The sequence below is a fragment of the Crocodylus siamensis genome, chromosome 11, assembly GCF_052110815.1.
Source record: "Crocodylus siamensis isolate JL-2025a chromosome 11, ASM5211081v1, whole genome shotgun sequence".
NCBI lineage: Eukaryota > Metazoa > Chordata > Crocodylia > Crocodylidae > Crocodylus > Crocodylus siamensis.
The window spans coordinates 26,104,237-26,124,743 of NC_143405.1; the positions used below are offsets into that span (position 1 = coordinate 26,104,237).

Below are 20,507 nucleotides of genomic sequence, written 5' to 3' on the forward strand. Positions count from 1 at the left end.
AGCATCTATGGATGCAAGCCAGCGTTTTGCTCCGTTTACTATCCGCAGCATCACATTGAAGGGTCATGTTCATCTTGTGGCCAGTCATGACCCCCAAGTCCCTTTCATTAGTGCTAGTCAGCATAGCACTGCCGAGCCTATAAGGATGCTGTAGGTTTTTCCTCCAAAGGTGGAGAACCTTGCATTTTTCAGTGTTAAACACCATCAGGTTTTCATCTGCCCATTCACTGAGCCTGTCAAGGTCAGCCTGGATCACCCTTCTGTCCTCAGGTGTGAATCATAGAATCATAAATCATAGAAGTAGGGTTGGAAAGGACCTTGTAGATCTTCAAGTCCGACCCCCTGCCTGGGCAGGAGAAAAACTGGGCTCAAATGACTCCAGCCAGGTAGGCATCAAGCCTCTTCTTAAAGACCCCCAGGGTAGGAGCCAACACCACTTCCCTTGGAAGTTGGTTGCAGATCCTAGCCGCCCTAACTGTTAAGTAGTTCTTACGGATGTCTAATCTAAACCTACTCTCCAACAACTTGTGGCCGTTATTCCTTGTTATGCCAGGAGGTGCTAGGGGAAACAAGGTCTCTCCCAAACCCTTCTGGTCCCCCCTAGTGAGTTTATAGACCGTCATCAGGTCCCCCCTCAGCTTTCTCTTGTGAAGGCTGAACAGGTTTAGGTCCCGCAGTCTCTCATTGTAGGGTCTGCCCTGATGTCCCCGGAGCATGCGGGTGGCCCTCCTCTGGACCGTCTCCATGTTGTCCACATCCCTCCTGAAATGGGGTGCACAGAACTGAACACAGTACTCCAGCTGTGGCCTGAGCAGTGTCACGTAGAGGGGAAGGATCACCTCCTTGGCCCTACTTGAGATGCACCTGTGGATGCATGACAAGGTCCGGTTAGCCCTGCCAACCATGACCTCACATTGTCGGCCCATGTTCATCTTGGAGTCAATAATGACTCCAAGATCCCTTTCTGCCTCCGTGCTCTCAAGAAGGGAATTTCCCATTTTATAAGTGTGCTGCTGGTTACTACTGCCCACGTGCATCACCCTGCACTTGTCAGTATTGAAATGCATCCTGTTTTTGTTAGCCCACCCCTGCAACCTATCTAGGTCTTGCTGCAGTCTTTCCCTTCCTACTAATGTGCTTACCTCACCCCAAATTTTGGTATCATCAGTGAATTTAAACAGGTTGCTTTTCACCCCATCGTCCAAATCACTGATAAAGAGATTGAACAGCTCGGGCCCTGGGGGACTCCGCTGCCCACTTCCCCCAGGTCGAATATGACCCATCCACCACCACCCTCTGAGTACGACCCTTGAGCCAATCTTCAATCCGACTGTGTAGGCATCAATGCCACAGTCATCTAGTTTTTTAATGAGGATGGGGTGGGAGACAATGCCAAAGGCCTTGCTGAAGTACAGAAAGACTGCATCCTCAGCGACACCTGCATCCAATGCTTTTGTGACCTGATCATAAAAGGCAATCAGGTTGGTCTGACGTGATCTGCCCCTAATGAAACCGTGCTGGTTGCCCTTGAGCATAATCTCTGAAGCCGGCCCATCACAGATGTGCTCCTTCATGATCTTCTCAAAGAGTTTCCCTAGGATTGAGATAAGACTGACGGGCCTATAGTTGCCCAAGTCCTCCCTCCTCCCTTTTTTAAAGATGGGGACCATGTTGGCTATCTTCCAATCAGCTGGCACCTGGCCCAAGCACCACGAGCACTCGTAAAGCCGTGCCAAAGGCCCTGCAAAAACCCCTGCTAGCTCCCTCAACACCAAGGGGTGGAGAGCATCTGGACCCGCTGATTTGAACATGTCCAGCCCCTCCAGAAGCTCTCTGACCTGGTCCTCCCCAACCTGAGGTCTGGAGGCGTTCCCCTCGGGTCTGTCTTGCATCACGGTGGGGAAGTCCCGGTCTCTGCCCAAGAAAACGGAGGTGAAGAACTGGTTAAAGAGGTCTGCCTTCTCCTCTGGCACAACCACCAGATTGCCCAGAGAATCTTGCAGGGGCTCCACATTTCCCGGTGTTTTCTTCATCCTCCCTATATATTTGAAAAAGGACTTTTTATTATCTTTGATTTTGGATGCTAGTCCTAGCTCTATGTCCACCTTAGCTTTCCTGACAGACCCCCTACAGGCCCGAGCAGAGGAGGTATACTCCTCTTTGGAGATAGCACCCTCCCTTCCACCAGTTGTACACTGTCTTTTTGGCAGTCAGGCATTCCCAGACACCCTTGGTGAACCAGGGGGCTTTCGGGCACTCTTGCCCCCCTTGCTTCTTGTTGGGATGGTCACCCCTTGGGCCCTGAGTATCATCTCCTTAAGAAATGACCACTCATCTTGGGCACTGAGTTCCCCTGCTCTCAAGAACCTCAGTGCCTCTCACACTAATCTATTCAGCTCGTTGAAGTTGGCCCTCTTGAAGTCTGGGGCTACCGCCTTGCTGCTGGCCCTTGACACCCTGCACTGGATGGTGAATTCCAGCAAGCGATGATCACTATCACCCAGATGGTCAAGAACCTGGAGGCCCCTTACCAGGTCATTGCCTGTGGCCAGAACCAGGTCCAACAGGGCATTTCCTCTGGTGGGACTGTGCACCTCCTGAATTAAGCAGAGGTCCTGTATCTCAGCCAGGAACCTCCTGGAACAGTCCGTCCTGGCTGACTGTTCCTCCCAGCAGATATCCGGGTAATTTAAATCATCCATGACAACAACATCCCTTGCCTTAAGTGCCTCTGCAAGCTGGCCCAAAAATTCCCAGTCCAGCTCCTCCCCTTGGTTGGGGGGTCTGTAGTAGACCCCCACCATTAGATCCCTCTCCCCATGGTCCCTTTGTATCTTGACCCAGAGCACTTCAGCTTGCCTCTCCTCTGACCCCATTCTGCTGGCAGAGGATGTGTATTGCTCCTTGACATAAAGTGACACATCCCCACCTTTCCTTCCTTCGCCATCCTTCCTGTAAAGCCTATAGCCCCTAATGCTAACTGCCTAGTCGTGGGATGAATCCCACCATGTTTCTGTAAACCCTAGTGTGGACACTTTACCCCAGAATTTGGTGTTGTCGGTGAACTTGGCCAGTCTGCTTCTGATACCAATATCCACATCGTTAATGAAGATGTTAAATAGTGTAGGCCCAAAGACAGAGCCTTGGGGGACCCCACTGGTCACAGGGCACCACGACGATTGACTTCTGTCAGCCACCATCCTCTGGGTCCTACCACAGAGCCAGTTCCCCAGACAGTGGATCTTGGTGAGGCTGAGGCTGCCTTAGTCAGTTTTCCTAAGAGGTGATCATGGGATACCAGATCGAAAGCTTTTTTAAAGTCAAGATATACGACATCAATCTCTTCTCCCTTGTCCAGGTGATAAGTCACCTGGTCGTAGAAGGAAATAAGATTGGTCAAGCAAGACGTACCCGCAACAAACCCGTGCTGGCCATCCCTCAGGATGTTGCCATCGGCCAGTCCGTTAAGAATGGGTTCTTTGATAATCTTTTCCAAGACTTTCCCCGGGATAGAGGTCTGGCTGATGGGCCTATAGTTAGCCGGATCCACTTTCCTCCCTTTCTTGAAGATCGGCACCACATTGGCTTTCTTCCAATCTTCAGGCACTTCATCAGAGTGCCAGGGGCTGAGCTGTGATTCTAGCCAGCTCCTTGAGTACCCTGGGGTACAGTTTGTTAGGGCCAGCTGACTTGAAGGTGTCCAGCCTCTCAAGGTGTTCCTTCATGAGGTCAGCATTGATGGAGGCCAAGGACTCTCCCTCACTCAGGCCTCCCTGTCCCGTGATGGGCAGAGGTGTTCCGTGGGACTGGTGAAAGACCGATGCAAAGTACCCATTTAGTAGGTTGGCTTTTTCTTGGGCATTGGTCGTCAGTTGTCCCATGTGGTTTAGCAGGGGTCCAGTGTTGCCCTTGCTTTTCCTCCAGCTCCCCACATATCTGAAAAAGGACTTTTTATTATCTTTGATCCTAGTAGCCAGTTGGAGTTCCATCACAGCCTTGGTTTTCCTGGTTCACTCTCTGCAGCTCTGGACCAGTGTGGAATATTCCTCCTTGGAGGTGGATCCTGTCCTCCATCCTTTGTAGGTCTTTCTTTATAGATGCAGGAGGTCCACTAGTTCTTTACTGAGCCAAGGGTGCTGCTGTGCCCTTTTGCTGCCATTCCTCCGAGACAGAATAGCCTTAGCTTGTGCATCTAGGATTGCGCACTTGAGGAGGAACCACTCTTCCTGAACCCCCCTCCCCTTGGGGTCTAGGTGCCTTAGGGCCTCACTGACAAGCCTCCAATTTGTCCACATCTGTAGTGGGGGGCCCAAAATTGGACAGAGTTAATGGCATGCTGGACTGCTTTAGTTGGAGTGTTGCCAGGAGATTGAGGGAAGTCATTCTTGCCCTCTGTTTGGCTCTGGTGAAGCCACATGTGGAGTACCTTGTCCAATTTTGGGCTCCCCACTACAGATGTGGACAAATTAGAGTGTCCATTGGAGGGCAATGAAAATGGTTAGGGTTCTGGGACACAGAATTTATGAGCCGAGGCTGTGGGACCTGGGCTTATTTAGTTTAGAGAAGAGAAAACTGAGAGGTGATTTGATAACAGCCTTTAACTACCTGAAGGAATGTTCTAAAGGGGATGAAGCTACACCTCTCATATGGTGGTGGCATATGCAGTGTTGCCAACTCTCATGATTTTTGGTGCTGTTCTTAAAGTGTATGCTTTGGGAATGTGAAAAACTTAGCTCTTTCGTGTGTGTGTGTGTGTACACACACACATATATAAGAACTACGTTTTTCACATTCCTGAAGTGCAGACTTTCAGAGCAACACCAAAAATCATGAGAGTTGGCAATACTGCATATGATAGTACAAGGAGCAATGGTCTCAAGTTGCAGCAGGGAAATTTAAGTTAGATAGCAGGAAAATGTTTCTCATGAGGAGGGTAGTAAACCAGTGTCACATGTTTCCCAAGAGTCTTCAGTCTTGGAGGCAGAAGATGGTTCAGGAGGATGTGAGCAAGGATTTTTCCTTCTGTGGAAAGGGAAGCGATACCTTGATAGTTCCTACACAAAAGTTTTCTTTTTTGAAGGTAATCATGATGCTGACATTCTTCCAGTCCCTAGGATGAGACAGCAATATATAGGGCAGAAAGCAGAGCACAGCAGATCAGGCAGAAGACTGGGATTGGAGCCGTGCTTAGTGAGAGCACACAGATAATTTGTGGCAGGCCTGCCAAAAGTTGACCTCCATAGACTTAAGATGTATACTGGTGGTGCTCACAATTTTGGCCCTGTGGGCAGGTGATTGCTGCAGGTCTGGACTGAGGGCCAGATTTGGGTCCTGAGCTGCCCCTGGGTGCTGGGTTTGGGCCCTGAAGCCCTGTGTGCCACTTCTGCCTAATCCCCACCCAGTTGGGACCAGGCTCCAGCTTCAGGATCTAAGCCCTGTGCTGCCTCTCCCAGTGGGCATTGGTTTAATGTTTGGGACTTGCTTTAGAGTGGAAGGCAAAGCCCTGATAGGTTAGCCCAGGGGTGCTCAACTTCTGGCCAATGGACCAAATGCAGCCAGTGGAGTTATAGGAATCTGGCCCATGGGCCTCCCCTGCTGCCAAATTCCCAAACCTCGAACCCTGTGTGGCTGGTTGGGACATAGGATTTAGGAATTAGGAAATAGGATTTAGTTCTTTATATTCCGAGAGCTGTTAACAAATATTTCCCTCAAATTTATTTTTCCCCATCTACTTTCCTTACAGATAAAAACTACAAACTGTGCACATCTACACATTCATTAATGCACCATAATTATGGCTCATTAAGTTTAGTACCTGTGATGACAGGTACTAACTTAATGCACCATAGTCAGTTCTACTGGTCATTAGTGCAGATGAACTTTTTTAAGTGACGCTATTGCACATTAGATTAAATCTACTGTGCATTAGCATGGGCTTTGCCCACTGCGGTAATGCGCAGTGGAATTAGTCTGCTGCATATTAAGCATCCTGTGCAGACATGTCCACAGTTTATGTTTACTTGACACAAGCTGTTTACAAACCAGACTTTCTAGTTGATGGTAGGTTTTTTGTTGCTTATTCCAAATCAAACCAAAAACTAAAATTTTAAAATTTCTTGAACAATGAGAATTAAAAAAATGGAACCACAGAATTATTTTCTTTTGACAATGTTAGATCATTTTGTTTTGATTTGTGTAATGCAGCACATAATATTGAAATGAATCAAAATAATAAAAATGGAAATAATTTTATGTTATCAAAATTAAATTTTTCCCAAAATGATTGAGACTGAAGTTTCATGCAGCTACTGATACACAGAATGTTACATTCTGATTATTTGTTTTTTTGCCAGGGTTTCAGAAATACAGATTTTAATTCTAAATTTATTTGCAGTACTGTTCAATGTTGGGCTCAACCCATCTTAAAAGGGAGGGTGCAGAATTAGAGTGAAGAGGGATCATTATTGAGTGAGGAGAACCATTTGAGGACATGGAAAAATTCTCAAATGAAGAGAGATTGGGAACGTTTGTGGACTTTTGCATTAGAGAAGTTAATCTGAGGGAACTTGATACACGTATGCAAAATATTGAACGATATGGTGAAGGTTAAATGGAAATTATAACATCGAAATGTTCAGTGAAATGGAAAGATTGAAAATTCTACACTTATAAAAGGAGGTACCTTTTCAAATATCACATATAAATTCTAGTCCTTATAGCCACATGATGTTATTGAGGTCAAGAATTTTTCAGAATGCAATGAGGAAGAAGACCAGTTTTATGAATAACAAGGATATACAGTTGTAATGCAAAATATTAAAAATTTAAAAATAAGTTAGTTTCATAAGGGATGCAGATTCTCCTGCTTTATGGTATAAGTCAAACTCTAGCTACTGAGGACAAAAAGTAGCATTCCCTGAAGGCAAGTTAATCCATGACACACACAGACACATACAGATGCACAGAGGCAGCACCTAGCAGGTAAATCAAGGCCCCCATGGTGAGGAAGGGAGTGGGATGGGGGCAGGTGCTGGGGTGAATGGGGACCTGGGGTGGGGTGGGTCATGTGATGGAGCCGTGGGTGTCTCATCCGGGGGGGGCAACTCCCCACCGCTGCATGCACCCCCAGAGGAGCTATAGGGGGCACTTGCCCCCCAGATTTATATGTGGGGTGGAGGTGGGCTGCCTGCTGCAGTCTGGGGCTCTATGCCCTGCTGCCCTTGCCCCAGGAGCTGCGCAATACTATGTTGTGCCTCCTGCTGCCAGGCAGGTAGGGGACGTGTGGCATGGTCAGTGCACAGGTCTTGGGCAAAGCCAGTAGGCTCAGAGCCCCAGCCCACAGCAGGCAGCCCACCTCTGCCCTGCACACAAATCTGAGGGGCATGTGCCCCCACAGCAGGAGGGAGCTGTCCCGCCACTGTGTCCTGGATGAGCCTCCCACATCTCCAACCCACGACCTGGCACTAGGACCTCATTCACCTCTGCCCTTACCCCACTCCTCCCTCAATATGGGGGCCTCTATCTGTGACCACTCCCTCCAGCCCTTCCTTCCCCCTGCCCCTCCCCTTCTACAGACTTACTGGCACAGTGCTGCTCTACATGCAGGCTGCGTGTGCATGTCTGTGTCTATGCACATGCCTGGACTGCCCTGTGGTCCTCTGCGCTGCCCTGCTGGGCAGCCTGGAGGTGGTTGGGTGGAGCCTGGGCACAGGCTTCAAAGTCACATGCATGAGTAACATGTTAAAAAAAACTCAAGAACCAATAAATGTGTTAATTGTGCACTTTAACTGTGATTAATTGACAGCCCTAGTTATCAGCAAGGTTCATTGCATCAAGTCTTTGTAAAGGGTCCTGGGGTCAGGAACTGGAACAATTCATGCACATTGCCCAAGATAATCATTGGATAAAAGCCATAATAATCTTGAGATCAGGGGCCAGAACCCAAGTCTCAGCTGAATGGCTGAACCATTAGGCTACAAAGTTAGATTTCCTTTAGTTTGCTCTCCTTTAGGCCCTATGATTCCTGCCTGCCTGTACAGAGACCCAGGTTTAATAGAAGGTACCCCTCCGCTCAGACTATTCTGTAGTCCTGTGATTACCGCATTTTCCGCAGAAGTGGGTCACTATGGTTTTGAATTCCCTGTGGAGGGCCTAGGACCCAGGCATTCCATTTCTTGGGTAAGTGCAGTAACCACTCAAATCATGTATAAAAGGTGAGCAGTGAAAGCACCACTTCAGTCTGTGCTTGTTGGTGTGCATTTGATATGCTCATGGCATGCCTACAGATTAGTTTTTGCAATGTCCTCAGCTACATTCTACTTAAGTCCTATTCAGGCACACGGTTTACCAAATTGGATCTGGTCCCTATTTGGCTATCTAGTTGCAATGCCAGAGATTTGCTATGCAGTCTTGGGCAAGTCACTTAAGGAAAAATGTCAGTTTTCTATTCTTTTGGGGCCCACCTTTGGAAAAAGGGTTTTGAAGTCTGGTTCAAAATACTTTGCCAAGCGCTAAGGTCTAATATTTATTTTATATGAGTTAACATTAAGCAGAAAGTGTTCTTTTGAGTGTCATGAATTGTAGGTGTTTAGATTTTCTTTTTATCCTTATTGCTGTATAGACATTGTGCCAGGTTCTGCTGGTGTAAATCTGCTATTTGCATTAGTTAAGATGCTGAAACATACTTTTTACATTAAATATCTTTTGGTCCTAGGCAGTATAAATTATATACTTTTTGCCTTCAGGGGAAATGTTTTTGCATAAATGTTTGATAAGTGTATTGTGCCAGATTACATAACTAAATAGAGCTAAGTTAACAATGTCATCTTCTCTTGCCACAAACACATTCCCTTGAGACATGTGATATATGATTAACATACTTAAGCAGTATGTATAAAAAAAGGGTGTAGGTTAATTCCTGCATGGAAACTACTTTTGGGTGTTTCAGTGCAATTGAAATTCACTGGAACTGGGAAGGTACAGGGACAAAGTTTATTTCAGAAATTAGTTCAATATGGGTTAAATTTGAAATCTAGAATTTAGTTTAAGATCAGTGTGGAGAGGTAGTCAAATGTGTGTATATGTGCTAGATATAGGGGAATATAGAACCTGTAATATGTTTGGAATATCATAGGCTGTTGAAGATGTTTAAGGGTGAGAATTTAAGTTTTTTAACCTTTCCAGGATCCTGTGAGTGAGTGAGTGAGTGAGTGAGTGAGGAGGGTAACAGGTAGGAACAGGGAAGAACTTTCTTTCTTTCTGTTTCTCAGAAAGATAAAACTTTAAAATATTTTAAAGATTAAGCTTCCTGGAACCTAGCACTTCTCTGTGTTGTTTCTCCCCTATCATGAGAACTCTATAAATATAGGCAATAAAGGCAGTGTGTGTACATACTTGTGTTTGTGTTGAGTGCTCCTTTAGATACTGCCAACTTTCCTAGCTACTAGCTACAATTAATTAGTAAATACAGAGAAACAGCAGCTACAAATACCAGTTTCAACATTTCTCCTTTTCATAAGTCAAAAAAGTTTCTATTAGGACTTCATTGCTCAGCTAGGTTCTCTGCTCCTGTTCCTGGCCATTTGTATTGGTAAGGTAGCATAAAGTGGCTGAAATCTGGCTTTAAGAGGCCAAATGAGAATTTTTCTGGTGTAGTGGGGTCTTGGTTGTAGCTGTGTTGGTCTAAGGACATAGGCAGACAAGGTCTTTGGGTAGATGTGATATCTTTTATTAGATCAACTAAATAGCTAGGGAAATTGTTCTTTGAAAGGTTTTGGGCACAAACACCTTTCTTCAGGCTTAGAGAGAGCCTGCTGGTGAATTGTGTGCTTTCTTGGGTAGAATAGAAACCAATATGCAAAATTCAGGTCTGTGAAAATGCAGATGTGTGGCAGTGAGGATCAGAGGGAGAGGAGACAATAGGTGTGAGACAGGTGGGGTGGGGAAAGGAGGAATGTTGAACTGGTGATACAGGAACGTAGGTGGTAAAATAGAGACAGGTTGTCTGGGGTTATTGTATGGCAGGCCAGTTATAATTTGCCATAAATCCAATGTCTATATTTAGTCCATGATTTTTTGTATCTAGTAGACTTATGAAGTGAAGTTCGTAGACTTGTCTATGAAAGGCGGTCTTGATTGTTTCACAAAGCTTCACAAACTCAGCCACAGGCACCGAGGCCAGGGCAGGCAGAATGCAGACTGTGTCCCTGCGCCCCTGCCCACGTTCTCCTGCCTCTGCCCCTGCCCCCGGTGCCTGATGCAGCGCTGGGAGTTTTTATGAAGCTTTGTGGAGCGCTCAGCACTGCCACAGACATTGGAAGCCCCTCCCCCTCTGCATGTATGCAGGAAGCACCTGGCTCTGGGTGGCAGATAGCTCAGTAAGGCCTGTTGGTGCTGGTGCTGATGCCTGTGCTGTGCAAACTGAGCATTTAATGTTGCATATTATTCAGTTTTTCTTGCTCTGTTAAATCATTTCATATTCAGTTTTTGCTCTCAGTTGGCCTTGAAGCAGTCATGGCCTTAAGGGAGGGCAAAATGGGTGACTGCCCAGGGCCCCATACTTGATACAAATAAAAATTAATTACCCTGAATATTTGTTTTATCAATATAGTATTAAGAGACTTTCATTGCAGTTTCCTGGATAGGGCAAAGTGAATTTGAAATCAAAAATGAAACCAGTTAATATTGGTCAGTTTTTTACTTTCTTAAAAAAGCTCATATTCGGTTTATTTTGATCTCTCTATATTCCTAGATTTAAACAATTCATATTGTTCGCTTTTATGTGTGTTTTTCTGCTCTGACTGACTTCTTGGAAATACTTATCCAGATTTATACAGACTTCAAATAATTCAATTCTTTCTGATTTTCTGCTTTCTGTTTTTATGTTTACATTGTTTGCCCTGCCTTTGGTTTGCATGAGCTTCAGAAAATTTGACAATTAGAAGGCATACAAAAATAGTATATTAAGTTTTATTTATTGTCACCAGGTTTAGAATTTTTGGAAAACCTGGTATGTACTGTGAAAAAAGCAACATTTATGATTATTAATTATATTAATACGCAGTGTATCCTACCATGTACCTTCCACCACAGTTTTGTTTTGCTGGCATGCTAGCACTCCATCACCTTACAAGCTAGACATTGTAGGTTTTTTGGTACTCCAGCCAAAAATGTTGCCTACCTCTGTCTTACAGGGTGGCTTTACTACAAGTTAATTCTATTTCAGTGTATGTACCTGAATGAGTTCTAGGCACCCCAAGAAGTATGGAACCTACACTTCCTTCTTCCCAGCAAAGTACAGTACCCACCAACCTTTGCTCAGACCCAGTATCCAGCCCTGCTCTTAAACAGGGCTACTGGGTGGTCAAGCAAGGGCTATATGTGAGGCTAGGAGATTAAGTACTCAGGAGTGTGTCTACACAAGACTCTTTACTGCGCAGTAAAGCTTCACTATGTAACCGTGAGCAGCAGTTACTCTGCATTGAAATAGGTTAATGCACAATTTTCCATAACCTGTAAATACAGGTAGTAGATTTAATGTAAATTATCTAATGCACAGTAGTGCATGGTTACATAGCTTGCTAGGCAGTAGGGGGTGGGAGAACTGCCCTCTCCCCCAGGCACCTTCCTGACTCCTAGCCCCGACTCGGATCAGCCAGTTGGAGAGGGGGCTGGGACAGTGTTCCCTGGCCCCACAGCAGGCAGCTGTCAGCCCCGGTTCAGAGCTTGGAGCCAGGGCTGGGACATTGTCCTTTGCCCCAGCCATCTCCCTGCTGCTGGGGCTGGCTCCAATCTTGGAGCCTGGGAGGGGACAATGTCCCCTGCCCCCAAAGCAGGCACAGCTCTTGGGACCTGGCTCTGGGATCAGGAGCTGCCTGCTACAGGGGTAGGGGACATTATTCTAACCCCCACTCCAAAATCAGAGTGGGAGTCAGGTAGAAGGCAACTGTCCAGGGCAGGGATGTAGAGTGGGAGGCAGCTGCCCCAGAGGGGGGACAGCTTCTTCTCCAACTCCCAGGAACCCAGGCCGGACCCTGTTGCCCGCTGCCAGCCCAGGGCTGGCACCTAGGGGAGCCTAGAGCTCCCCCTGGCTGCTGTATTGTAGGAGAGCAGGATAGGAGTGTCCCTGCCCTGACCTGCAGATAAAGGTACTAGAAATCAGCACCTTAAAGTAACGCACCAAATTGTAAGTATAGATGCTGACTGGGAGCAAACTTCTCCCAGTCAGCCTAAGCTGCAGGGGACCACAGGAGGTGGGGAGAACTGTCCTGGTTCAGCAGGATGCTTCCTGCCACCCACATGGAGATCAGGACCAGTTCTAATCTCTGCAGGGTGGAGAGAGCTGTCCTGGCTCATGGGAAGAGTTGTCCTGGCTTCTGGGCAGCTGCCTCCCAGCCATGTGGAGATCAGGACCCATCCCAGGAACTGAGACAGCTCTCCCTGCCCTATGGAGATCAGGAGCACCTTCTGTGCACCCTGCCTGCCCCCTGGCTGCTGCAGGGCAGCAGATCAGGGCAGGAGCAGCCCTAGACTGAACTGCTCCCATCAGTAGCAAATTTGCTTCTGATGGGCACATGTTCAGATGCGCGCCTAGTGACACAGTTGTTGCCCTTGAGTCAAGGGGGCCCTAGGTTCTAGCCTGATTCGTTTTTCCCCTGGAGGGGAGGTGGAAACTTTTCCAATACTTTCTATCCAATGAATATTAAATGCATAGTACAGTAAGGCCAGCTTCAAGAGGCAAACTGGGCCTGGTCTTATGGCTAAGGTACTTTGCTGTCTAGCAGGAGATGCAGGTTCTAACCCCAGTCTGGGTATAGGGTACTTAGAACCCTAGTCTTCTACTCCATTGCCAAGTACTATAACACTAGTTTCGTCAGCTGAAAAGTAGGAGGAACCTCTTTTTCCAGCCAGTTCATATGCCAGAAAGGGAAATAGAATCTAAAACTATGCATAAGTCAGTGGTATTCAACCTTTCCGACCAGTGGGATGAATGGGCAGTGCTTGTGCAGGTCAGATCTGGCTTATCGTCCCAGCCTGACATGGGCCTGGTCTCATTCACTTGCAGGGGTGGAGGGAGGGGGTGTGACCTGGCCCCAGCCTTCTGCTTGGGGCTTGGGAATTTGGCAGCAGGGGACCATGGGCATATTTATTGCCACCACATTTCCCAATGTGTGGGGAGCTCCATGGGCCAGATACCTATGGCTCTGTGAGCCACATTTGGCTGGTGTACCAGAGGTTGAGCACCCCTGTGCATTAGCACTAAAAACTGCAGTTATGTGGCTATGTATGTGTCAGTTAGGCACATAAAGTGAAAAGGGTTGTACGTCTGTCTCCAGTGACTTGCAGTAGCTGTGGTGATGGAAGGTTCGCCATAATTGTGGGAACTGCATTTCCAAATTGATTTGTAATCATATGAATTTGTGAAACTTGGATTATGTACATGTTGTATTTTTAATGATATTTCAGTACACCCAGAAGACCAGATCAATTGGATCACCCAGCAGGACAGAGATCAACTTCCCCATCCCTTACGCAGCCTGCTCAGACTGGTGAGAGCACAAGAGATATGAGGCATCATGGTCAGGCCAGCCAACAGGCAGATGGACCTAGGAGGACTCTTCAAGTGGATACCAGAAGTCAAAAATCAGGACGGTCTCCTTCTGTTTCACCAGACCGAGGCAGCACCCCTACCTCACCTTATTCTGTCCCACAAATTGCGCCCCTTCCAAGCAGCACTCTTTGTCCTATATGCAAGACAACAGAACTCACTTCCTCCCCTAACCAGCCAAACTTCAACACCTGCACACAGTGTCACAACAAGGTCTGCAACCAATGTGGATTCAACCCTAACCCCCATCTCACTGAGGTAATTGCTTCTATTTTTCTACAAGATTTTATTCAAAATGGCAAGTCTGGAAGTGGGTAATAAAATGATTTAATACCTGATCATCTTTGAAATTTTTAAGATGTAAAGAAACAGATTGGTGTCCTGAGGGAACATGTTTTGCTATAAGACAGCAGGTCTGAGTTCAAATTTTAGATGATGTCTTCCTTTCCTAAAGCCTGGAGATTGTATCTTCATCTTCTGTATCCATGAATGGTTAGCATCCTTGTTTCTTTTAACAGTGACACTTCTAGCTAATCAGTGGATGTTTGTGTTTATCTGAGGCTTGTAGGGGCAGAAAGGGAAGTTATGATATTCAGGAGGCAAGCTAGTCCTTTGTGGAGGCACAGTTTTCATTTAGATTCCTGTTTTCAAATGGTGAGCTCATGGATTCCTGAGCCAGGGAAGTTCTACGTGCATGAAAGTGTCCTAGGAGTGAAGAATTTATTCTACAGTGTGAGCTGAATGCAGTGACAGGTGGCAGTACTGGAATGGTGATATTTTAGATTTTGAGTGATGCAGGTGTTAAGTTTTGCTTTGAATGAATGCCTGACAGTATTGGAAACTGATATTTTCATTAGATTAGCTGGTGGGAGAAAAGTGAAAATACTTGTTTGCAAGTTGGTGTCTACTTGTGAAGTGTTTCACTTGCAGTGTTTAATGTGGGATGTGTAAAATATATGCATGATATTCCTGTGGGCAGATTTGACAGTGTTTGGGGTAGCCGAGTGACACAGTACTGAGGACATGCTGGTGTGTGGGATTAGTTGAATCACTTGATCAGTCTTATTTGCATCTCTGGCTATGAGTACATATAAATTCTTAGCTGAAACACAGGACAGGTAACGTTTTTTGCAGCTGTTTGGGAGGCAAATAGTTGAAAAGTATTAAAATCTCCATACATTTCCTAGGTAAAATTAATGAAATGTCAGAATGTCAGAATTTTGGGTAAAATTTTCAAAAGCACAAATATAACTTAGGTACCTACATTCTATTTTCACTTAGGGTTTGCTACACCATCATAGTGGTCCAAACATGCTGCTGCTGCAGTATAGGCAAACCCTTAAGCTTAAGTTAATGTGAGTCTGAGTCATAAAGGTATCTTTAAAAAAATTACATTAAAGACCAGCCAGTGACTCTACAGGTAATGGAAGGAAGAGCCTGTCACTAAGAAAGTATACTAAAGAACAGTATGAATGTGTAGGGACAAAATTAGGAAAGCAGTAGCAAAAACTCAGTCATGACTAGAGCAAGCTGTTCAAAACAATAAAGAATAGTTAGAAAAAAAAGATTAGGCAAGCCAAGGCTTTGATCATAGTGGAAAAGGTGAGCTATTAAGAGAAGACACAAAGAAGGTGGTTTCTCAGTGCAACCCAATGCTTCATTTTTCACAGAGACTTGTTAAATTAATTTAAATGAGATTGGGATGCAGATAACAATAAGTAAAAACTATGGGAGAATTTTTTTCCCTAATGTAAATTAATTTAGGTCAGCAGGATGTAGCAGACTTCCTCCCTGGGTCCTGAGTGAATATCAGAGCCACTTACAATGGCTAACTCATTAATGACAGTTGAGGTCTCAGAGAACTGGAGAAGAGGTAACATAATGCCCGTTTTTTAAAAATAGAAGAATGAGATCCAGGGAATCACAGAACCAACAGCCTCACTTCAATACTTGGGAAGTGTGACAGGAGTACTGTTACTGGAGCCTTCTTATTGGTGACTCTGCCCTCCTGTTATGGGCCAACCGCCTGCTTACTCGCCTGCCAAGCCTTGATCTTAATTGATTAATTGATTGATGTAATTAGTGGGAGGCTGCCCACTTTATGCACCCTGGTGCCAGGGGGCGCTATCTGCAGCTCCTTTTCCTCCCCTACACTGCAGCCCAGGCCTTGCAGTTGGTACTGACGTGGTTTTGACCTGGGCGCTGCTGTGATTTGGCCCTCTCCTCTACCTCCTTCTAACTGCCCTCTCTCTCCGGGGCTTCTCACTCCTCACGGCCCTCTCTCCAGGGCTCCTCACTGTCCCCCCTTGCTCTGGATCTGAGGTCAGTGCACCCTAAAATGCCACGCCCTCTCTGGCGCCGGGGTTCCCATGCTACTGTGGAGCCCCTATGAGGCCTCCTCCAACCCCTAATAGCCTCCCCTGGTCCTCCGGTTAAAACAGTGAACACAAAAACACAAAACCTCTGGGCTATAACATAAAAAGCTAAATTGTCCGGCCAAACAACATTCAATCCCCACTGGGAAAATACTCCAACCCATAGCAGCGACCAGGGGCTGCTCACGCAGTCAGGGTTTTCCCCTCCGTATACGCTGGCCGAGCTCCTCCTCCCTCGGCTGCCAGAGGGGAACTGCCCTCCTGGCCTCACGCCTGGGCTTATATGGGCCAGGCCCTGCCCCTTCCTGTCAGCTGGCTCCCCAGTGGTTGTCCTGGCAACCAGCACCTGTGACTCTGGCTGCCCTGGTAACTGGCACCTGGGCCTCCCCCTTCTTGCCATTAGGGGTCTCTCCCGAGCTGTTTCTGTTCTCAGGCGCAGGACACCTGAGTGCTCTACGACAGGAAGGCATTAGAACAAATTATAAATATTAAGTTTGTAAATATTCAAAGAAAAAAGGGTGATTACTAGCTGCCAACACAGTTCTGTAAAGAGCAAACCATGACATTTTAACTTGATTTTTTTCTTGGACCTAGTAACTTGTTTGGTGTATAAGGAAAGGCAGTGGATGTGTCATACCTAGATTTTAGTAATACTTTTGGCACAGTCCCATGTGACTTTTTACTAAGTATGATTGAGAACTGTGGGCTAGATAGAATTACTAGTAGGTGGATTCATAATTGGTTGAATAACCACAAGCAAAAAATAACTATAAATGGATTGACATCAGAATGGCAAGAGTTCTCAATGGGATTCCACTGGGTCTTCTCTGGATTTGGGGCTGATTAACATTTTTATTGATAACTTAGGTAAAGGACTGGAGAGCTTATTGATCACGTATGCACATGACCAAACAGAGTGGTTTCAAGCACTTTGCAGTTTAGGATTAAAATTAAAAAGGATATGCATAAATTGATGAACTGGGAAATAGATAACAAAATATAATTCAGGAAAGACAAATGTAAGGGGGAAAAAGAGGAAGAAAAAAACAAATGCACAAATATAGAATTCTAATATAATAAAAGCTGTAGCACTTCTATCTGTGTGTCTGTCTGTCTGTAATGTTCTGGGCTAAGTGCACATGCGCCGCCTGTGTCCTTACTGACAGATAGACACACAGGCGGAGGCAGTGGGAGCCAGGCTGTGCCCCACCACATGGAGGGAAGGGGAGATGAGTGGAGGCGGGGCAGTAGGGGGCATGGCGCACGGCCCTGTTTGGGTGTGGCATGTGGCATGGTTGGGGGGGGCACAGTACGCAGCCGCAGAGTGCCACACAGGGAGTGGCTGTGGGGTGTGCCAGCAGAGCTCACTGGCTGCAGCACATGGCCACAGGGTGGGGCGTGCCACCCGTGCCCGTTCCCTACGCAGCACCCTGCGACTGCGTGCCATGCCCCCCCACGTGGGGGGGTCACCCGCTGGCTATGACTGTGGGGCACAGGTCACACAGGGGGGTGTGGTAGGTGCAGAAAGGACCCGCTGGCTGCAGCATGCTGCCGCAGGGCACAGCATACATCCTGCGGCCACAAGGCATGCCCCCCACCCCCCACATGGGAAGTGCCTGCTGGCTGCAGCCATGGGGCGTGCAGGGGCGGTGGGGAGTTGACATAGTTTCATAGTTTCTAGGATCAGAAGGGACCTGAGCAGATCATTTAGTCCGACCACATGCCATGACATGTGGGTGCATGGGCAGCACCCGCTAGCTGCAGCACGTGGCCGCAGGGTGAGGTGCTTCCCCAACGCCCACTCCCTGTGCAGCACCCTGCGGCTGTGCACCATGCCCCCTGCGTGTGTCCTGCGCCACACCCCAGAGCCGTACCCCATGCCATATAGCCAGCAGGTGCTCCCACCACTGTGGCCACTCCCCACACCACGCCCCTCGGGTGTGTGCCACCCCCCTTGCCCATGCAGCCAAACACCCCACACCACACCCTGGGGCAACTCCCCGTGGCACATGGCTGCAGCTGGCAGGCAGTTGCCATGCTGTGGCTGCTCCCCGTGCCATGCCCTGCGACCATATGCCACTTCCTCTTCATGTGTGCTTGGCACGCTTCCCCATGCATCATGCCACGCCACCCTGGACCATGTCCTACAGTTGCGCGCCACCCCTCTTGCATGCCTGTGTGGCATGCCCCCCCATGTGCCATGCTAACCCCCCTGTGCACCATGCCCCCCTGCATGCCCTGTGCTACATCTTGGGGCTGCTTCACGTGGGCACAGTCTGCAGGCACTCCCTGCACCCTGGCCCCTCCCTGCACCATGCCCCATGGCCATGCACCATGCCACCTGTGCACCCCATGGCTGCTGCCTATCCCATGGGGCTACAGCCAGCAGGCATTCCACGCTCCCCTGTGCCATGGCCATTTCCTGTGCCATGCCCTGTGGTCATGCATCGCACCCCCAGTGTAGCGAAGCACCACGGCCCCCCATGTCACGCCCTGCAGCCGCTCTTCATGCCATGTGGGTGCAGGCTGCGGCCACTCCCCACACCATGGCAGCTTCCTGCTCCATGCACTCTGTGCTACACCCTGGGTCTGCTGCCGGCAGGCAGTCCCTGCACCCCCATGTCGTGGCTGCTCCCTGTACCATGCCCTGTAGTCGCGCACCACACCTCCCTGCACTGTATTCCAGGACCACTCCCCATGCCATGCAACTCGCAAGTGCTCCCTATGCTATGGCTGCTCCCCACACCACGGCGTGTGCCACACACCCCCTGCATGCTCTACGTCACACCCCAGAGCCACTCCCCACATCACGCAGCCAGTGAGCCCTCCCCACACTGTGGCTGCTCCATGCTCCACCCCCCCCCCGCATGCAGCTGCGTGCCATGCCCCTGCACACACACAGCATTGGGGAAGAGGGGTGGAATGGGGCTGGACTTAGAGTGGCAGCGGAAGCAGGGCACAACCCAGAACGGTGGCAGGAGTGGGGGAGCAGGCAGGACCCAGAGCGGCAGCAGGGCTAGGAGCAAAGTAAGACCTGGAGTGGCAGCGGGTGGGGGGGTGAGGGGCTATACCCAGGGTAGTGTGGGGGGGGCGTGGAACTGGCCGCGGGTCTCCGTTCCTGCTTCGCCCACCTTCCTTCCTCCCGCCCCACTCCCTGTCCTTCATGACAGGCATTTTGCTAGTGGAAGATAACATGCTTGGCAGTAGTACTGTCAAGCAGGATCTGGGGTTTATGGTAGATCACGTATTTACCATAAATCATTGTGATACTGTTACAAAAAATGCAAATCCAGTTTTGGGGTGCATTAATAGAAGCACTATATGAAAGATATATTGAAAATATAATTCTTTTCAGCACTTGGTTAAGCCTCATTTGGAGTGTTGTATCAAGTTCTGTGCACCACAATTAAAGAAGAATATAATGAAACTGGAGGGGATCCAAAGATGAACAATCAAAATGATAAAGGAGTTAGAATGCAAGTTGTATGAAGAAAGGTTGAAGAAACTAGTTATGTTTAGCTTGGAGAAAAGGAGATGAGGGGGTAGGTATATTGTTAACAAATATTACATGGGGTGGACAGGTAAAAAAAAATTAAACAGACCCTTGGATCATTCCAGCCAATGTGAGAAGTTTATCAATTAATTGACCAAGCAAGATTAATAACTGAGGTAAAGCATAATCTTAAGTACAGGTCTTGGCTGCCATTGTGTGAAGCTGGCCAGGCTTATGGTCTTCACAGCAGGGGGTCCTCCGCACAGTCCCACAGGCAAACAGTCCACTATATGTCACTGTATGTAGAAGTTCCCAAATTTCCCCACAGCCTATACCTACTACTTATAGATGGCTGCTAAACATAATCTTAATATTCTAATACATGATCCCTGATTTGTTTAACTTAAATTTTTTTGTTTTACTAAAACTTTCAGAACTGGATTAAACCAGATCTCTCCTGGACCAGAAAAGTGTCAATTAGTAAAACTTCATATCTTTGAGAAAGCAAAATGGGCCAAAAGGAAGACTTCCTTGTTTCTTTTTTTTTTTTTCATTTACATTAATTTGTTACCTCTGAACTTTAGGGTCTGATAAGGTTGCTTGGTTCTTACAACTTATCTAAACATTCTAACAAAAATACATTTATTAATTATAGCATTAAGTAACATTCTTTGCATTCAGCTACATCAATCAGTGCTTCTGGTCATTCCCAGCTTTCGTAGATGTTAACGAAGCATCTGCTGCTCACTTTGAAATGTAAATGTATCTCTCTGCTTTCTTATACCACAACAGCCAGTTTAAGCAGCCTGGCACACCTCTCTTGCTGCAGGTCTGTCAGTAGCTTCAGAATTATTTAAAGGGCCCATGCATGTGATGAGTATGCCGGGTCTTTGCCAATAGTATGATAGCAGTTTTCAATTATTTGAAAGGAAACTACAAACAAGACCAAGAAACATTCTTCTATCGTCACAGAGAGCAGGGCATGAGGCATTAGATTTAAAATATAGCAAAGCTTATTTAGATCAAATATCAG

General features: G+C 47.3%; 1 protein-coding gene across 1 annotated transcript in view; it reads left to right on the forward strand.

Annotated features, from left to right (window-relative positions):
* The window catches only part of BSN (bassoon presynaptic cytomatrix protein), a 515,952-nt gene that overhangs the window by 51,429 nt on the left and 444,016 nt on the right, over positions 1 to 20,507 (forward strand). The window contains exon 2 of the mRNA XM_090022461.1: positions 13,465 to 13,864. Within this exon, the coding sequence (XP_089878587.1) occupies positions 13,465 to 13,864 (400 nt within the window). The remainder of the gene's footprint in view (positions 1 to 13,464; positions 13,865 to 20,507) is intronic.